The sequence below is a fragment of the Charadrius vociferus genome, unplaced genomic scaffold (assembly GCF_000708025.1).
Source record: "Charadrius vociferus isolate BGI_N301 unplaced genomic scaffold, ASM70802v2 scaffold300, whole genome shotgun sequence".
Taxonomy (NCBI): Eukaryota; Metazoa; Chordata; class Aves; order Charadriiformes; family Charadriidae; genus Charadrius; species Charadrius vociferus.
This window is the reverse complement of record NW_009646513.1, coordinates 487,104-508,360: the sequence shown is the minus strand read 5'-3', so window position 1 is coordinate 508,360 and position 21,257 is coordinate 487,104. Positions and strand designations below refer to the sequence as shown.

Below are 21,257 nucleotides of genomic sequence, written 5' to 3'. Positions count from 1 at the left end.
CGGGCACTTTAAGTTCTCTTATAAAATGACAAACCACTAAGAAATTACTAGTCATACCTCTTCTTTTGTCTTCTTGGACAGGACTCTTAACCAGTCTCCAATCATACTCAGGACAGCAGCAAAATAGGCAAGGCCAACAAGGATCCAGAACCACACTAAGGGCTTATACCACTCCCGGTAATGGATGTCAGCATTTCCACCTGAAATAAGCATATACTTATGCTTAGGAATCATGAGATGCCAAAATTATGACAAAATATCTGCAATTCTGAGAAATTCCCGGACGTGTTTCTTGACTCTTGCCAACACCACTGTAGTTCTAATATTAGATGAGAGGCCCGTCAGATGGGAGGAACACAATCTCTTAATTTAAGACTCTTCAAAATTATGTATTGTTCTGCTGCTATGTCACCTGCCAGAGCACCTAGTAAACACTTTTCTTTATATTGCTCATACTCTGAAGCAAGTCTGAAACTACTGCTTTGATAGTATTTGCAACAGCATGAACACATTTCCAAGAAAAACATTTAATACAGCTAGTCTTCCTTATTCTGAACTGCCTGCAGTCTGGTAGTTGAGAAACTTTACAGTTCAACCCCCTCAGGTTATCGAGTTTCCAGATTTTTTTGGTTTTAGCTACAGGATTGAGAGATCTATGTGCAGGAGAAAGAAAAGTAGCTTTGTCTTCCCCTCCAAATCAGGATATCTGATAGGAAGCCAAGTGTGCACCAGCCCTGATAATAAGGATGTACTGTCTGCTTGGGTATCAGTTATAGGGCTGCATTCTCTGGCCAGTGACTTGAGAGGAAATATGGATCAAATGAAGCAACAAATATCCTATATAGTTTTCATGCAAGTCTCAGGATGAGCTGGCAAAACAAGCATGTGAGACATTTGGCAAATCTAATGGACTACAAAGACCATAAAATCAGTGCAGTAACAGCCAGGCTGCTGCCTACCACTGAATAGAATACAGTTTTTCAAAAGAAAGCAACCACAACCTCATTGAGACTCCCAGTCCCATCACAGTGCGATGTGCACTGCAAGAAAGAGAGCCAGTGAGACGCAGGCGCTGCCCTGAGCTGAAGACAGCGAGCAGCAAGGACCCTGTAGAGCCCCATGGGCACAGCCATACCCCGGAATGCAGCTGAACAAACACGACCTTGGTGGTACCTGTGTAAATCTTTGCCTGAAGAGCAAGACTACCAGGGGACAATAGAGGGCAGAGGACTGCATATTCCCTCGACTCCAGCCTTGGTTAGACAAGAGCTAGACACCAACCTGTACCGCTGTATGACTACAGAGAGATTTTAGGATTTTCCCCCATTAAAATCACCAGACAACACAGTTCAGCATTTCCCCCTGAGCTTTTTGTAATCTGAGATATTTCCATGACTCTAATTTTGTCCAGACTCGGTATGAGTATATGTACGGTGTTCAAACATCCCCATGGAAGGTCAGAGATTTGAGAACTGGCAAGGACCCAAATATTGGGTTTGATGTTAATCTCTCCCCATAGACTGCATGAATTACTCTCTTTTTTCCAGTCTTTAAGAGTGTGAAACAATGGGAGGTGGGGACTGCTGTTGCTATGGTACAATGAGGCTCTTCTGATCATACGTGTCCCTGAGGAAGCTTGCTATGAAACAGATTGTCTAGGTCTCTCTTACAGAGTAATCGGGTGACTGAGAAAGTATGAGACCACTTTCTTCAGCCTATCACAATATTCTGTTTTTTCAGGCTCCACCCACAACTGTATCTCCAACAGTAGTACAAAAACTTTCCCAGTTTGCCAAGAGCTGGCACACATTCTGAGTGGAATAAATCAGCATAGCTCCATTGATGCTGTTTTACCCAGTATGATGTATTATTTTTGATCTGATGTTGAAGGGACAGGGATACTGAGAGATTAAAGTGACAGAACATAAAAGTGACACAAAATCCGTCCCAAAACTAGCAATAAACCCCAAAACTCCCGATGATCACCTGCCTTAAACTCTTATCATGAGATCGCCTCTGAAGTTTTCTCATTCAGGGTCCTCCATTTGATTGTTGAAAAATCCTGGCTTTTAGTAGCCACCCAGCTGTGGATTATATTCTCCTAACCATGCTATATATAGAACAATTTAATTTAATATTCAGAGCTTTTTTTACATTATTCAGAGCTTTTTTTATATTATTAAAGAAAATTATACTGAAGTGTAATATGCTTAAGAAAAATATTGTGAATTGTTTTTATTTCACATTGTGATACCACAAAGACAGAATATCAATGAGCTTCTCTACACATTTAAGTGGTTAAAATAGACCAAGCTCATACTATCACTTTTGTATCTGAATGCTCATAAAACACTTCTTTTTCATATCTGGGGCTCTCTTTGTTCAGTGCCTTTTTTTCCTCAATAATTCATATCTTCTATACCACTATGTCATAAAAAAAAGGAGGATTACAGTCTTCTCTACAAAAAGACTTGTCTGCAGCTCTTCCACAAAGAAAACTTTGTATATCCCTGTAGTTTCATTTGATGTTTTTAACTCATTCGTATTTCACTGATTTGTAGGAAGTAACAAAACAGTACAATAATATGGCTGTTTGTAACACAGGCATCTTACTGCCTTTAATTAGGCCCATTAACAGGAATGAGGATTAGAGGTCATGCACTAATGGGGAAAAAAAATCCACATATTTTAACCACCTTTTCGTTAGCAAAGCAGTTGTGCAAAAAAAAAAAAAGATCTCTCATCTCTCAGCCAACAATCTTCATGCCCTCTCTGGAAATTGATCAGGATGGATATTTATAGTTCCTGCTAGTACTGTATTAATCTTGGATACTATCCTCCTAGCACTGAGATGCATACCCCATTAGTCTTTCTCTTCCTACGTGAGATTTCCTTAACAGGGCAACTGCAATGTCAAAATTTCTGCCAAGGTTAGAGAAAAAAAATGCAGTTTCTGAAATGCTGCAGCTCCTGTAGTACCAGCCCACTACTACATCCGACCAGAGATTTTTCCAGCCCTATGGTTCAGCCCTACTTTGTAAAAGCTTCATCTATTCATCATTTCAGCTACTTGCTTCTGCAGTCAGCCTCAGATTGAGCCGTAGTGGACTCATACAAATCTTGAATTCAATGGGAAAGTCATTTGACTTGGGCATAATTCATTGCACAATAAAGGATAATCAGGACTTCCCAGGCTCCTGTTATCTACACTGCCAAAAGCTTGCAACCTGCAGATGGCAAGGCACCTGGATCTTAAATCAGCCCAGTGTCCTATTGCACAGTAACCCCAACAGAAACACCTGGCATCGTTTCCCTGGAATATAATACATTGTGGAAAGCCTCCTCTCTACACCAGAAAACAAATTCTAAGAGCCCAGGCCCTCATGCACAGCACCTAGACTCGAAGCTGCTCACCTGCCACGAAGTCACCGAAGCCAACAGTAGTCAGAGTGACAACCACAAAATAGATGGACTCCAAGGCTGTCCATCCCTCGATGTGTTTGAAGATCACTGCAGGAATGGTCACAAAGACAATGCAGCCTGCCAGGATGAAGAGGATGGTAGAGATCACCCGGATCTTTGTTTGACTCACTTGCTTCTTCTAGAAAAAGGAAATAACAAAAGAAAAAAAAATTGAGTGGATTTCTGGGACTGTATTCCTTGTGAATGGCAGACTGATCATGCTGGCGTCACCTGGTATGTCTCTTTCTGCCTTTTGTGAGCTTATTAGGTGGAATACAACCCTCCCTCCCCATTAGTAACAGCCCTGCCCAGGTGTCGTGGTTTACGCACCAGGTAATAGTGAACCTCTATGTCTGGCCCCAGAAAACTGATTCCCATTTTCCATGCACTAGGCAGTTACTAACCTACCAGAAACACAGCCTGGAAAAACAGTCCTGAGTTTCAGAAAGGTTCCAGTACACTCCAGTTCAGGTTCAACGTGTAAGAAAAAGTGCACATCTACACCTCCATACATGTGTATGTACACCCACGTTGCCTAACCAGCATCCAGCATTCAACAAGCAAGACCAAGACTAAAATAAAAATAACCCCTTTTTTTTTTTTTCTCTAAAACATGAGTTTTTATGTAGAAGTAATTCATGCTTTGGGTTTTCTAGACTCAGGATTTCCAGCTCTCGTTCACAAATATGAAGGTTAAATCTTCTTTTCAAAACCAGATAGGTATGTTATCAGTTTACTCAAGAAATAAAGGATTTATGTCAAATACCAAACAATCTGAGATAAAATTACCTACGTAAATCCACACTGAAAAGCTCCTGAACAAAGGTTATGTGTGTTACTGGCTGCTATAAACTGGATACAAATATAAGCAGTGTAATTGCAACATTTTACACCCCTAGGTCATATAAACTCTCAATTTATGTAATATGAACTTAGATTTTGTTTCCAGTAATGTTGATGCAAACCTGGATTCACACAACTGACAGATTTATTTCTGGCAGATTTATTTCAGGTTTTCTCTGCTGTAAATACACTGAAAATTCAATAGAGTTCCACGAGAAACCTGGAAATTACTAGAAATCTTACTGTGGATTAATTACAGTGGCAGTGTAAATTCTGTATTTATCCTGGAAAAGGAATGTGGAGGTCACTGTAAGTCACACGTTTTCAAATTAGTTTTCCAAATCAAGCATCTCCCGTAACCCAGAAATGAGATCACATTTCAGATTAGGACATGGCCTAGACAGGAAATAAGGTCTCAGAAGTTATCTTTATAATATACAGAAGGGATATTGCCTGAACTGGTTAATATCTAGCCAGCTTGTGAGCAGCACTACTGCTTCCACTAAAGCATGAGCATTTCTTTTAGAGGTGCAATGTCAGACCCTCATTAGGCACTCATCTGATCTGGGATGCTCTGCATTTGGAAACCAGGTAGCAGCATAAATATAACATGTTTCATAAATACTTGTAGTTCTGAAACTGTTTGAGAAGATCCCTTCGCTTCATTTTTTTCTTTTTGTGTGTGTGCATTGTTTTCTGTGTCTGGCTGAACGGAAATACTTAAGTAGGATTAGTAATATAATGCAATAAGATTAATCAAATACAGGACATGGGAAAATGCCACTGAAGTACCAATGAGAAAAACAACACAAGAATATAAAACCTGACTTGACTTCTTATTTCCTCTTTTTCTGGAGAGTCACTTTGAGCAATTTGCTAAAATACTACAGGATGATCTAGCTCCTTCAAGAGGTAAAGACACACATTCACAATGGCAGGATTTCAGACTTACTGTATGCGTGGTGAAGGGAAAGCAGCTGATCCCGTGGCTGTTACGTGGTGGTTTAGGTTGCACACTTGCTTTTTGTCATAGAGGATGAGGATTTAACCAAGTTGGTTTTTATTTACTAGTTTGGCCAGGGTGACTTGTTCACTTCTACTAAATGCTTCAGTTTCCTGACACGTAAAAATGAAATGGCAGGCACCTTACTACAGTGGAAGTTAGGAGGGGTGTGCAGTGCTGTATAGCACGGGGAATCCTTGGACAAAAAGTACTTTGGAGCTGCCAAGCACTGGTAGCAAAGCAAAGTTATGCATAGTAATCCTTCCTCCAATCCCCACACAGCAACATTAAAATGCATTTCAATATGTCAGGATAGTCTTGTCTCATGGTAGAAACAGCAGTGGAAAGAATGGCCTGCAAATCAGTACCAAATGTTCAGGACATCCATTTGTTCATGAGTGATAAATTCAACCAAAAGTTGTTGGGTTTTTTTAAGTAAAAATGGTAAGGCTGTTAATGAGAGGATCTGCAGGAAGGCCTGACTCATAGTTGTGCACCTCAGTCACTCACACAAAAGCAGAGCAGCTAAGGGTCTATTTTTTCTTACTCTTCCACTGGTACGAATGAAGTCAGAAAGCAATGGTGAATCAGGCACGGCATTTTTAGAGCTACTGAAAAGAGCACAAAGGCAAGACTCAGAAGTAGAATTACTTAACGCTGGAATGGAGCATAAAGGAATACTAGCCACACCAGCCAGTAAATTAACTTCCTTGGGGGCCCAACTTAAATACCTCCATGGGAACGCACGTAGCATAGGGAATAAACAAGAGGAGTTAGAAATGTGCACACACCTGCAGGGCTAGGATCTTATTGGAATCATGGAGACGTGGTAGGATGGCTCCTATGACTGGAGGTTGGAATGGAAGAATAAAGGCTCTTCAGGAAGGAGAGGCAGGGGAGACAAGGAGGGGATGTCACCCTCAATGTCAATGACTAGCTGGAGTGTATGGAGCTCTGCCTGGGGATGGGATGAGGAGCAGACTGAGAGCTTATGGGTGAGGATTAAAGGGAAGTCAGGGACAGATGATGTTACAGTGGGGGTCTGCTACAGGCCACCTGACCAGGAAGACCGAGCAGATGAGGCCCCCTATAGGCAGACAAGAGCAGCCTCATGTTCACAAGCCCTGGTCCTCATGGGGGACTTCAATCACACCAATATCTGTTGGAGGGACAACACAGCAAGGCATAAACAATCCAGGAGGTTCCTGGAATGCATTGATGAAAACCTTCTCCAAGTGATAGAGGAGCCAACAAGGCGTGGTGCCATGCTGGACCTTGTTCTCACCAACCAGGAGGGGCTGTTGGGAAATGTGAAGCTCAAGGGCAGCCTTGGCTGCAGTGACGATGAGTAGAGTAGAGTTCAGGATCCTTAGGGTGGTGAAAAGGGTGCACAGTTAGCTCGCTACCCTGGACTTCAGGAGAGCAGACTTCGGCTTCTTCAGGGATCTGCTTGGCAGAGTACCATGGGATAAAGCCTTGGAGGGAAGAGGGACCCAAGAAAGCTGGTTAATATTCAAGGATCACCTCCTCCAAGCTAAGGAGTGACGCATCCCCTCAAGAAGAACTTGGGAGTGTTTGTTGATGAGAAGCTCAACAAGAGCCATCAATGTGCGCCTGCAGCCCAGAAAGACAACTTGCATCCTGGGCTGCATCAAAAGAAGCATGGCCAGCAGGTCAAGGGAGGTGATTCTCCCCTTCTACTCTACTCTCGTGAGACCCCACCTGGAGTGCTTCTAGGGCCCCCAACAGAAGACGGACATGGACTTGTTGGAATGAGTCCAGAGGAAGGCCACAAAGATGATCAGAGGTCTAGAGCACTTCTCCTATGAGGACAGGCTGAGAGAGCTGGAGTTGTTCAGCCTGGAGAAGAAAAGGCTCCAGGGAGACCTTATAGCAGCCTTCCAGTACCTGAAGGGTGCCTACAGGAAGGATGGGGTTATCAGGGAGCGTAGTGATAGGACAAGGGGTAACGGTTTTAAACTGAAAGAGGGGAGATTTAGGTTAGGTATTAGGACGAAATTCTTTACTGTCCATGTGGTGAGACACTGGAACAGGTTGCCCAGAGAAGTTGTGGATGCCCCATCCCTGTAGGGATTCAAGGCCAGGCTGAATGGGGCTTTGAGCAACCTGGTCTAGCAGGAGGTGTCCCTGCCCATGGCAGGGGGTTTAGAACTAGATGATCTTTAAGGTCCCTTCCAACCTAAACCATTCTATGATTCTATGACAATAACACAAGAAATTCAGGATATAAGTGAAAAGGGGAGTCTTCTTACAGTTATACATGCATTCAGAGGACGTTAACAGTAGAGTGTAACTGCCATAGATCCAAAAAAATGCTAAGGCATAAATGTCATTATTCACGGAGTATATAAATTGTAGTAATCACACATTACAAAAAGGTCAGTTTGCATGGGTTTTCTTTGCAGATGGAGTTGACCTTGCTGTTTTACGACAAAGAACATCGGTTTTTGCTGCCCGGATTCTCAGGAATAAGGAAACACAGCCTTATGTTCCAGTTTTGGCACAGTTGTATCAAGATGAGACTAGATTAGCCTAAGCCACTGTGGTATTACACTGCACCAAGTTCTTATTAAAAGAGATAAATATATATATAACACTATATATAAATATAACATTGAAGTTTGAGAAATCTGAAAAGGTTCATACAAACTTCTCTTTTAAATAGTATTTACAGTCTGGAGCCAAACACTGCAAAGAGCTGAGCAACTCCAGCCAGGCTAACACATCCTCTGAGCCCATTTTGTGGCATAAATGCATAATTTTCTATAGGTGTCAAAATGAAACAGTAAGAGAGGCCTTTCTCCAGGAAAAGAAGTTCATCTCATAGCAGTTTAAGTAAAATGAAAACACTTTTTAAAGAGATATTTTCTAATTATTTTTTTAGTTTTGTTTTACCAACGACTCTCTCCACATTGATGAAGCAGATAATTTGTAAGACACTCACAAATATAAATAAATTAGTGCCTACTAATGAGAGAGACATCCATCTAGAGCTAATCTGGAAAAGATTAAAGGAAGAATCTAAGAAGAAAAGAACGGAGAGTTTTCCGTGATATAACCACCTATGAGGAGTCATTTGCATTTACTAATCAAGGTGCTGATTTTACTCTTACGGTGGCTAAGTGCTAAACAGGCAACATCACTGACATCATCTTGTTCATATTAATTCGAACAACCTCCTGTCAACCTGCTCTAGTGCCCAGAGGGGTGAGGACAGATATTTTCATGAAAACATTATGCATCTTTTCCATCAATAATTGTGACCTGCTTTTTCCTTATTTTTTATTTTTTTTATTACATGCATGCATCTTGTTGATTTTTTTCTTATCCAATAATTTCAGGACTAAAAGAAAGAAATCCTTTTTTTTTTTTTCCTTTCCTTTTCTCCCTCTCTGGTCCTACAGATCAAAGCTGATGAACTGGATTCTTTTACAGCTCCTGCCCTTTTCAGGTGAAGTAACTCAGGCACAATTTTTCTGTCCTGACTGTTGACAACAAAAGGACCAAACAAGGTTCTTAAGTTCCCAAGCCGAGACCACAGGAATGATACATATTCCTTCGAAAAGGGAGTAGGAGACATGAAGTATGTGATCAAAAGATGCTACAGCCATTTATCAGACTAGACAAATGCTAAATATATGGAACATATCTATTTCCATGAACAGCATATTTCAAATATGCTTATTCCAAGATTTTGTAGTGTCGCCTCCCATTTCACAGAAACTCCCACAATATACAGTACTACTCAACCAAAAATAGTACTGGAACATTTGCTGCTTCACAGTGAGCTCAGATGTTTCCTCTGTCTTCCAAACATTTTCTTTTCTGAATTCCTGACAAATATCCCCAAGACTCCAAGCAAGTTATTTACCTTTTTGGCTAGATGACCAATGTCATATTTTTAGTGCTAGTGTAATGTGCCTGCATGGAACATGCTGTCCTCATCTCACCACAAGTCGCTGCATTTTGAAGCACTCCTCCAAAGAAAACACATTTCTTTAACATTTCTTTTGTTCTCTTCATCTACTCTTAACTTTATGCCCTCTCCCATGCTGCCAATATTCTTGGAACAAATTGTCTTTGCCCGTGCTCTAATTAAACAGCTTGACTTCTAAATCACTTTCTCCAGATCAAAATATTTTAACAAGAGGAAAGCTAGTCTTTGTACTCAAAGCATAAGACAGCATATTGCATATATCAGTTCTGTATTTTTCTCTGCCACAAACATTAGGCACGTCCTTAGTCAAAACATTTTGGCTAGGCTAGTGTAGACAGTGCAGCCAGCCATAGGTTCACACTGCCTGTCTTTCAGCTCAGTCAAATGCAAGGCAGCCCTGGTTCAGAGCCTGGCACGTACCTCAGTAAAATGTGATGCCCACCTCAACAGGCTGCACAGAAAGACTGGCACGGCACTGGGTTCACAGAGCTCCTTGGTGATCAGCAGTATGGTGACATCAACCCCACTGCCTCCTATACCTGTCACTGTGGATTTCTTTCTAACTTGTCCTAGCTCCTTCACATTAAAAATGAGACTGAAACTAAACGTATTTTAAATATCACTGGCTTAGAGGTAACATCGAAGAACAATATAACAATCTTTTGCTCTTATGTGTTCTCTGAACACAGCTGATTCCAGCTGGCTCCAACGGACCCACCACAGGACACTGCTGAGCCCCTTTGACAAGATGGTGGTGCCTCTGGGAAAGTGTATTTAAGAAAGGGCAGAAATGCTGGACGGGCAGAGGAGGATGGAATGGAGGAGGGAATGAGGGAATAACAAAGTTAGGGGAGTGGGAGGTGCTCCATGGCAGAGCAGGTACTTTCCTGGAGGGACTGCAGCCCATGGAGAATCAGTGAAGAACCAGAGGAAAAGGGCTGAGAAAAAAGGAGTGACAGAGAGAAACCACTGTGAATGCACCCCAACCTCCGTGCCACTCGCAGCTGCACTGGAGGGACTGAGTGTGACCTGTGGGGATAACATGGGCAGAGGAGAGGTGTCTGGAGCGAAGTGAGCCTGGGAGTGAAGCTGAGCCTGGAAAAGGGGAAGGAAAGGCATTTTGAATGTTTGTCTTTTTTTTTTTTTTTGCTTCCAAACACCCAACTCAGTAATTAAATATTTATGCTAATTGGCAATAAATTAAGTTAAATTCCACAAGTCAAGTCTGTTTTGCCCGTGACAGCACTTGGTAAGTGATTTCCCTGTCTTTATTTTGACCTAGGAGTCTTCTCAGTCTTGTTCTCCCTATTTTCTCCCCATCACACCCGGGGAGGGGAGTGAGCAAGGAGCTGTGTGGGTGCTTGCTGCCAGCCAGGGCCTACTCACACCATCAATGACGAAGGTAACACCCCTTGAAAGCATAGCAGCAGAATTCTAAATAATATATTTTAAAATATATACCACATTTCAGACACCTCCATGGGTTAAGAACAGTGGTTTGAACCATTCCACTAGAGATGGGCTTCCCCTACTCTCTAACCAGCTCTCTTGGTGCCTCAGTGCTATTTTATTTCTCATGTTTTATAAAGAATGCTGCTATTGCTGCACAAGAAGATGCAAAATCCATCCCCTATTTCTTAACTGTAGTGAGTACCATAGGGGAAACAGTTATAAAAAGCTGTAAGCACTCACATTTGGTACTAATCTTGGGAGAGACAATCCTGAACACATACAGTGCACGGGTCAGAGTAAAGAAAGGTTTTTTTTTACATTGCTGTTTTTCCCCATAAAACCACACTTCTGCGGGGTGTTTGTCTAGACCCAGATGGAATATGCAGCAAGCTTCTCACAGAGCAGCAGTTTTTTCTAATGTTATTTTTGTAAATCTCTAGTCATGGATCTTGCTGCAGTCACAATGTGAGTACTGAGACTGTGTTATGAAAATACAGAAACACTGGCTCGGAAATTTTCTAGGCTTGATATACCCCTTTCCAATCTTCTTCCTCTCTCTAGAAAGCACACATAGGCCTTTCTGATATACCCCAACTAATTTTTGCACATTGCTTATTATGCTACTGAAGAAACAAAAATAACAATAATGAGCCCAAAACTCTGTTCTGGTTGATCTGTATTGAGCCCAAGAAAAAATAAACGTTGAATAAGAGGGATCCATGTATATATATGCTTTTCTCAGACACTGGAGCAGACAAAGAGCAACAGAGGTTCATGGTGCAGGCTTAAGCAATTTCAAAGGACGCTTGCAGAGGAAGAATTTGGAATGTATTGCTCCTTCTTTCCTTCCTTCAACTCCCTTCTGAGTCACGCCTATATTCCCCTCTCTCAGGGAGTGCCAGAATGGGTTAATAATGGTTGTTCCACATCACTTCCCTGTACCTGAATGGATTGTACCTGGCCATTCCTGGTAACCCTGATTTCGATTAGTGTTGAGTCAATGCTTTAAGCTTTTTCATCAGTGCAATTCAGAAGAAAAAATAAAATGCAGTTATGATGCTGCAAAGTGCTACATAGCAGCAAGGCTAGATTTATGAGTATATGCTCAGCATCTAATTAAGAAGTGCACTGAAACAGAGAAAGACAATTAGTGTAGCTAGATCAATGATAGATCTAGTTATCTATTGTATGACATGGCCACTTTCAAAGATGTAGGAAGAAAAAGAAAATTGAACTTCATGTTAGAAATATCTTAGCAGAGTGGAGAAATTAAATGTTCCTTTTTTTTGGCCCTCTTTGGGCTTTCACTTTTTGTTCTGGTTTTTGTTGTTGTTGTTTTTTCTTCTCCTACAGCGGAATGTAGCATCCAGGTTCCTTCATACTGTTGAGTTTTCAGAACATTTCCCCAGTGATTAGGAATGTAACATCAGCATTCGTAAGGCTAGAGCGGATACTTCACTGGACTAGATACTGAAAGGTTAAACAATGACCTTTTGAAACAGAGAGTAGATCTTCAGGCTAGACTTCTTGTATCTGTTTCTAGACTGCAGTTTTCAGTTTCTGCTTAGTTTGGAATAACTAAGCAGCCTTCCCTTGCCTTTCTCGGGTACAATAGCATACATCATTCTCGGCAAGAAATTCTTCCAGAAGCCTCCAAAGCGTATTTTGTATTTACCATGAGATTTCTTATAGATATTAACACTATAAAGATAGCAATATGCAATTTGTGACTAGTCAAGTAACCAAAGAGCTTTCTCTCAGGTAACTTGCTCACAGGGAGTGAATACAGATCCCAGAAGAGTGGAAGGCAAGCAAAAGGAGAAAGACACAGCAGCTCTCCCCTGGAAAAAATGTGGAAAAAGTGGAAAATGTCTCGCCCCTAGAAGTGTCCCTCCCTGCAACAACTCTCCCCCTGCTCCTCCCAGCCTTCTCCAACATTTTGCAGGAGCTGCCACTGCTTACCTGCAAAGGTAAAAGGAGGGCAGGGAGCACCTTCAAAAAGAAAAGTCTGGTGCAGGGTGAAGGGTGCATCAAATACTTTGTCCCATGGCTCAAAACAGTTCTTATTGCCACAATGATACGTGTACGTGCCAAGGGAAAAAATGAACATGTAAATTACACTAGAGTGGTTAACACGATAGATTGACAGTCCTGAAAGGTGAAGGTTGAATACATAAAGCAACATACCACTAAATTCACCACCTCCATCCAGCCTGCTCGTAACCTTGAAGTAGCATCTCTTAAGTGAAAAAGTAGCAGTCCTCATGCCTGGGATGAGGCACCATGTACAGGCACCCTCACGAAGTAATTTCTATCTATTGCCTTTCAAGATCCAACACCCTCCTCACACTCAGTCTCTGATGCTTTCCCCCCCAAGGTTGCCCACAGGAATTTTCGAGGATATTCTGAAGAACAGTAACTAGAATGGCTCTATGTATTTGTTGGGTGAGAGGGTGGATCAACAACCACTTTATTATAAGCGATTTTGTGTTGCAGTTGCATTTCTGTCTTGCTTTTCCTTCACTCCCTATATTGCAAACCAAACAATCTTGAGGTTAGGATTTTCTTTAGGATTTCAGGTTTTCAGAGTGGGCAACACGTGCATCAAAACCCTAGCACATAGGATTTGGTATTCCAGCACTGCACTGTCAGGAACACAGAGAAGTTTCCACAGCAACATGATCAAAACTTAAGGCAATAACAAAAGGAGGATATTCACTATTAGTGCTTAGGAAAGAGTTTAACTTTCAGGCTGATGGTTGAAAAGTTCACACGTTCTTTGGCTTTAATCAGCAGCTTCCACTGAAGTATGTTATTTTTTAAGCTTCATACAGAGTATCTAAGAAACCCTAGCTGCTGTGTAAACTCTTAATCGTGCTTGCAGCTCCTGTTTGTCTTATGTTTCATGAGAGATAATTGCTTGAGACCCACAGGGTTTATTTCCAGTGCACTTCACTGCAATTAAAAGTTATGTGACTAATACTAATTTTAGCAGGAGGCAGGCAGGTATAGTTTTACCCTTTGGAATAGTGGTTTCTGAACATTTCAAACCACAAAGAAAGACCGTTTAACTCACTTCCTTAACAAGAAAATTGGGATTCAGGCTCTGCATGGAAATGCAGCTCCTTGCCACAGCCTATACTGAGATCATTCTGAATATTAACCTGGTTTCAAACCAAATGAGAGGTGGCAAAGACTGGGCTTTGATGTAGAGAAAGAAATAGAGCTCATCTTTTTTCACCATAGACAACAGAAAAGAAACAGACAGAGGGAACAATAACTGGCAAATGGACAGAGATCATATTCTAGAGACAATCCCTAAAGTACATAAAAAATAGCCTGAGTACATTCAAATTAACAGTGGAAGAAAACCCCTTCCTGAAAACTTACTTCATCATTACTCTATTGTTTTTACGTTCTTTAAGGATGATAAATCATCATCCACAGATCAATCCATCATCTATAGAAGGGTTTGGAAACCCATCTACTGAGCATCAATTGCCAAATACTCTCTTACCTTGCACTTAAATCAGTTTTTTAGCCACTAATTGCCTACTACACCTGTCTTTGGCTTATTAATTAATTCTGTGTAAACATTAAAACAAGTCGAAAATATTAGGCACCCTACAAAAAAAAAGTTGAATTAGATGAAGAAAACCCCTGAAGATAACAGAGGATCTTGGGTTCATATACTACAATAGCTGCAGTCTATCCACAGTCAAAAAGCAACGTAATGAAAATTGCTTCCCAAATGGAAAATGAACTACTACAATTTACTGTAATACAGACAAGACACCTGAACAGCGATAAATAAAGCCTTTGTATTAATCATGGATTCCTGACTAGTTTTCGTACAATATTCTGTTTTTAAGAGCTGTAAAATATTACGAGCACTGCAGCTCAGTGACAAGAGTATGACTCCAGTAACAAGAATTATTGAAGGTCTGAACCTCTAATAATTTTAAATAATGAAGAAAAAAAAAGGAAAATATATTAAAAGGCCTTATATAAGCATGCAAAACTGTACAAGATTGCCCTGTAGTCGACAGCTATACTGTGCAGTGCCTAACGCTCACAGAAAGAGGTGTTACAGTAATACCAGTGATAATTACTTTGGGGCATGGACTTCAATGCATGTTGGGTTTCAGTTTTGGTGCACTGGAGCTGACTTGAGATTTCCAGATAACACTATACTCTGGATTTAAGCTCATTTAAGCCTGGTTTTAGAATAGTCTTCTCTCCTTATACTATCAGCTTTTTAGTGAGACTGATTTGATTCTAAAATTGGAGCAATTACCATCTCTTCCTGGTGTTGACATGTTCTCCCTTCTTAGAGCTGCTGCCTTCTCTTTCTAGCAACCCCAGGAATGCCCTTTTAACTACCACCAGGCTCAACACCTCCTGGGGCTCTCTTTGGAGGCAGACTCACTTCAAGACCTTCATGATCCTCTCTTTGAAGTCGCCTCAGGCTGATGCTATACTTCTCACAAGCCCTTACAGGCCTAACAGATATTGTTGATAAAACCAAATCATTTAAAAGATCTTTCAGAGATGTCAAGATGTGAATTTAACTTTTCAGGTTAATATTAACCCTTTAATTATATGCCAATTTGCAAGAGGTTATTGACTTGCAGGATTAAAGAAAGATGTGCTCCACAGCCAGCCCACATAAGCTTTAGACTCTAAACGTATATTCAGCAACAAAGACCAGTGGATAAGAACAAATCAGCAGAAGTTTTGCTGCACTTGTTACTTTCCCTGAAGCAGATTAGCTGTAAGCATCACTAACTGAATTAAATGCCCAGTTAGAGGAAATAAAATGCCAAAAGCTGGGATCCATAGATTTTCTCATGAATTTTTTAGTACTACCATACTATCTCAGCACTGTGCAGAAAAAGATACTTTCCTGCAGCTCAGATATCATGGAGGGGGAAAGTAATCCAAAGAGTAAACCCAACATATTCAAGACCATACCACAAGCCAGTGGCTGAACCTAAAATAGAATTCAGAGACAAATTTGGCTCTGGTGGATGAAGAGTCCCTGCATGTAATGAAGTCACAGCCTGCACTATTAGTTGTTTAGTTCGCCTGTAGGATTATCATTTGCCTGAATCTTCTATTGGCACTGCAGCACGAGGGCTACTAAAGCAGGTGATGACCAAAAGCAGAAATAAAACTTCCTGCTATCTTTCCATCACCGTAATTAAAGCACTGATTAGAAACATAAAAGAAGATGTGGCCTGCAGTATCTCAAGGAGAAAAGTATTTCAGAGACAGGCATTGTAAATTTACCGCTCCTGCCTTTCATCCTCCAGTTCAACTTTCTAAAGGTCTACAGTCACACTTCTGCCATTGCTAGACACACTACAGTGAAGTGTCCAGATGGCCCTGGGTCTGGACTGCGTTACATCCAAGAAAAGCAATTAGAACAGCTCTTGTTAAGAAGCGCATTGAAGGAATCCAGACAGGAAGGAGCAGAGAGAGGAATACATTTGTATAGTACAGAGAGACAAACAGTCCTCTTTGTAACAGATACATTACTGATGAACCAGAGTAGAATACACCCAGAGTCTTCCAACCTGCAGCATGCACCGTGACAACGAAGTCCTTGATTTCAGGAATGCTCATGCATTTTGACTTAAACAGTTGTCAGACAAGACTTTTTGAAAGGACTGAAACATGCTTCCTCACTGTGTCCTATTGTTTTCTGTATAGGGTAACTCCATTTCAGGAGGATAGAGGGAGGAGTGCATCCATCAGAAGTGGTCCACAACCCACTCCAGTGTGGTGGGAGATACACTGTTTGAATTTCCATATGGTTAAAAAGTCATAGTGCTGAAGTCTTGTTTTCCTGAGGAGAGCACATCAGCCTTAAATTGCTAGAGACAAATTATTCCGACTAGTCTAACATCTCAGCACTAGCTGTGTTTTTTAAAGACAGTTCCTTTTGGTCTAAATAAAGTTTGATGAGGAAGACAAGCTGAAATACACAGAGGCAGAGCATTTGCTGACTCCCATGCATCCATGCTCAGTATGCTAGCTGCTGTATATTGCTCTTCTGAGCTGATCTTTCTGCCACGCTCTATGTATAGAACCTACGAAGTTGCTGCAATTTCTGGATTCTTACAGTACCTGCATTCTTTAATTTCACTTTTATCATCAGCTAATTTACAAAAAGCGTGTCTTCAGATTTAAAACAGAGGAACTGAAAATGAAATTAAAATACTCACCAGATTCATAAGGAACTATGGATGTATTGCTGGCAAGCATTATAGTGTATCTAAATTTTTATTATTAGGTTGTAAAGTTCATTTTTAGACAAATATGCTTTATAAGGATTATGAAGGATAACACACTGCCTGCAGATCTCTTCTGTTAGTATTTGGCTATGCATGTGTCAATAAACTTACTGCAAAGTTCACTCACTGCAAAATTTAAATCTGGATCTAGGTTTTGTTTTAAATCACCCCTAAATTTCAGGATGCCCAGATTTGAAATGTACATTCAGGTGCATACCTACTTGAAATAAACACCATATAAGTATCTACATATGTAAACCAATCCTTTGTTGACCAAAAAGCACCCCTTTTTTAACCTTGCTCAGGGAACTGTGACTCTCAGATGGACCTTTAAGGTGTTACAGGCAAAAAAAACCAGAGTGAGCTGAGATTGTTTACATCCATTTGTTCTGGGTTTGTAAATCAGTGCTTTAAAACACTTCTTTTTATCTGTACGAGCTCTCACCACACAGTTTATTTTTATTTTTTTCCTGAGCAAGTTATTCTGCTGTGTGGGGAGCAAAAGAGAAGCATCTTCAAAGAACCAAATTCCCAACTAGTGAGAGAGGCACAGAATCACAAGAATCAAATGAAAAGTATTTGAAGTCAGCATACTCTATGCTCTGCATAATGTTTCTCTCCAAAGCTACATCATCTTTGGTCTTTCCATAACATGGTGATCTTGCGTATGAGGAAAGCATTTGCATCATTTCTTCCTCAAAGTTTTTTCTGCAGGTAACTTACCAAGTTCATATGAAACATTACTTTTGCTGGTGAAAGGGAAAACTGGGAATTATGAGTGAAAATTTCCTCTACCATAGAATCATAGAATCATTTAGGTTGGAAAAGACCTTTAAGATCATTGAGTCCAACCATCAATCTAACACTGACAAAACCACCACTAAACCATGGCCCTAAGTGCCACATATACACGTCTTTTAAATACCTCCAGGGATGGTGACTCAACCACTGCCCCGGGCAGCCTGTTCCAATGCTTGACACTTTCAGTGAAGAAATTTCTCCTAATATCCAATCTAAACCTCTCCTGGCGTAACTTGAGGCCATTTCCTCTCATCTTATCACTTGTTACTTGGGAAAAGAGACTGACCCCCACCTCAGTACAACCTCCTTTCAGGTAGTTGTAGAGGGTGATAAGGTCTCCCCTCAGCCTCCTTTTCTCCAGGCTAAACAACCCCAGTTCCCTCAGCCGCTCCTCATAAGACTTGTGCTCTACACCCTTCCCCAGCTTCATTGCCCTTCTCTGGACACGCTCCAGCACCTCAATGTCTTTCTTGTACTGAAGGGGCCAAAACTGAACACAGTATTCAAGGTGGGACTTTACCAGTGCTGAGTACAGTGGGATAATCACTTCGCTAGTCCTGCTGGCCACATTATTCCTGATACAGGCCAGGATGCTATTGGCCTTCTTGGCCACCTGGGCACACTGCTGGCTCATGTTCTGCTGCAGGACCCAGCACTTGGCCTTTTTGAGTCTTATACATACAGTTAGCCTCAGCCCATTGATCCAGCCTGTCCAGATCCCTCTGTATAGTCTTCCTACTCTCAAGCTGATTGACACTCTGGCCTAACTTGGTGTCGTCTGCAAACTTACTGAGGGTGCACTCGATCCTCCGATCCAGATCATTGATAAAGATATTTAAGAGAACAGGCCCCAATACTGAGCTCTGCAGAACACCACTTGTGACCGGCCGCCAACTGGGTTTAACTCCATTCACCACAACTCTCTGGGCATGGCCATCCAGCCAGTTTTTTACCCAGTGAAGAGTACATCTGTCCAAGCCATGAGCGGCCAGTTTCTCCAGAAGAATGCTGTGTGAAACAGTGTCAAAGACTTTACTAAAGTCCATGTAGACACATCCACAGCCTTTCCCTCATCCACTAAGTGGATCACCTTGTCACAGGAGATCAGGTTTGTCAAGCAGGACCTGCCTTTCATGAACCCATGCTGACTGGGCCTGATCAGCCAGTTGTCCTGTATGTGCCGCATGATGGCACTCAAGATGATGTGCTCCATAACCTTCCCTGGCACCAACGTCAGACTGACAGGCTTGTAGTTCCCCGAATCCTCCTTCCGGCCCTACTTGTAGATGGATGTCACATTTGCTAACCTCGAGTCAGTCAGGACCTTCCCCATTATCCAGGACTGCTGATAAATGATGGAAAGTGGCTTGGTGAACAGTTCCGCCAGCTCCCTCAGTACCCTTGGGTGGATCCCATCCGGCCCCATAGACTTGTGTGTGTCTAAGCAGTGTAGCAGGTCACTAACCATTTCCCCTTGGATTGTGGGGGCTTCATTCTGCTCACTGTCCCTGTTGTCCAGCTCAGGAGGCTGGGTAGCCAGAGAACTACTGGTCTCACTATTAAAGACTGAGGCAAAGAAGACATTAAGTACTTCAGCCTTTTCCTCATCCTTGGTCACCATGCTTCCCCTCGTATCCAATAAAGGATGGAGATTCTCCTTAGCCCTCCTTTTGCTAATGTATTTATAGAAACATTTTTTATTTTCTTTTATGGCACTAGCCACGTTAAGTTCTAGTTGGTCTTTGGCACTTCTATTTTTCTCCCTGCATAAACTCATGACATCCTTGTAGTCCTCCTGAGCGACTGACTGTCTCCTCCTACTTTCCCATTCTTCTAACACTACCTTCACATCAGCTTCACTTAATTTCTATCATCCCTAACCACTTTTTTCCAACCTGTCAGCCTCACTTTGCCTTTAATTTCCACCTGGCTTCTTCCCTCCCAAACTTTCTGCCTCACAACCAACTGCCCATTTGCTACTATCACATCCTTTCTCCGCCTATATATTTTCCTGTCCATTTAAAAACACTGTTTACAAAGCAGTGTTTCCATAGAGTCTCAATACACTGAGGCCCTGTTCCTGGCTGGCTTCTATGGTATCAAAGTGCTAATAACCAGCAACAGACTGTAATTAGATCTACTCTCTTTACTGCAACAATAAGAAATTCTTACGAGATTATGGAAACGTAGGATTCCTTTCTGGTAACTGAATTTTTATATTTCTCAGACATTTTGTTTTCCTGGAAATGACCCAGTAAATAGTTAGGCTAAGCTCTGAACACTGAAATTTCAGCTCATAAATCTTATATCATTTTGGAATAATACTGTGCATGTGCACCAGTAGGTTGAATTTCACACCCCGTCCTGACAGCTCTGTCCAGAGACAGGATGCCAGCAGATGGCAGATTGATCATTGCGCTGGACCATTCTCCTGTGGAAGTTCTTGAGTGAATTAAAAAAAAAAAAAAAAGTAGCTTTTTTCTTTACAGAAAATCACAATTAATAACACTATATTAAAAAAAGAAAAGATAGGCTGTTAATATCCTCAGTGGGTTTTTAGCAGCTGATGTAATAACACAGTGATGCTGGCTAGTAATGAAATGCAATAAAACAAAATAAAAGAGATTGTGTTTATTTTTGGTATATTTTGATTAGATGTCAGGAAGTGGAGAGGAAACTTTTCCATCAGCTTGCCATTAACTTAATCTGCTCAGAAATGCAAGTGTCAGGCCATATATTCGAAAGTACAAATAGGATCTTACTAGCTAGCCTATCACTTAGGTTATAATACATTTATCTATTAACCATATCCCAAAATTTTTATTCAGTTACAAGAGTGAAAATCCAGAATGATTTCACTGTTTTGTCTAAGCAGTGATATGGATTTGAATTTCTGGCTTTGGGAACGATCTCATCTGAAAGTTTGATTCAGCTGCCAAAAATGAGAAGAACTGATGCCGATGTCGGGCTGGAAGAGGAGAGTGCAGGGTAGGGGCTGCCTGGCAGGAAGCAGGCAGGGTCCCTGGGTATGGCATTACCCTAGGAAGAAGAGGTAAAGGTGGTACTTCAAGGAATCCTCAAACAACTTCTTTGAACAGGAAACTTTGCTGAGAACTCACTCACCAGTCCCGCACTGGTGTCAGGTATAATGGTACGAGTTTGATGTGAGCCAAGGGAAAGAAGGGGAGGAGAGAAGAGCAAGGAGAGAGATAAAGAGCAAATAGACAGACAGAGGGGAGACAAAGAAGAAAGACTGTATTTTTAAGTGTTCCTCCTCTGTACAGTAACTCTCTTGTACAAAGTTTCTTTCCAAGGATCTGTTTTCCATTAATTTTCAGATAAGAAATACATAAAGGCAATTCCTGTCACTTGTACAGTAACAAAAGGGATCAGAGAACTCAAAAATCTCTAAAAGGAAGTTGAATCTCTAAGGGACAGA

General features: G+C 41.3%; 1 protein-coding gene across 1 annotated transcript in view; it reads right to left on the bottom strand.

Moving 5' to 3' along the window:
* The window catches only part of KCNK10 (potassium channel, subfamily K, member 10), a 71,813-nt gene that overhangs the window by 4,005 nt on the left and 46,551 nt on the right, over positions 1 to 21,257 (bottom strand). Inside the window, exons 5-6 of the mRNA XM_009884573.1 lie at positions 3,415 to 3,601; positions 58 to 200 (exon numbers count right to left, since the gene is read on the bottom strand). Coding sequence (XP_009882875.1) covers positions 58 to 200; positions 3,415 to 3,601 — 330 coding nt within the window. The remainder of the gene's footprint in view (positions 1 to 57; positions 201 to 3,414; positions 3,602 to 21,257) is intronic.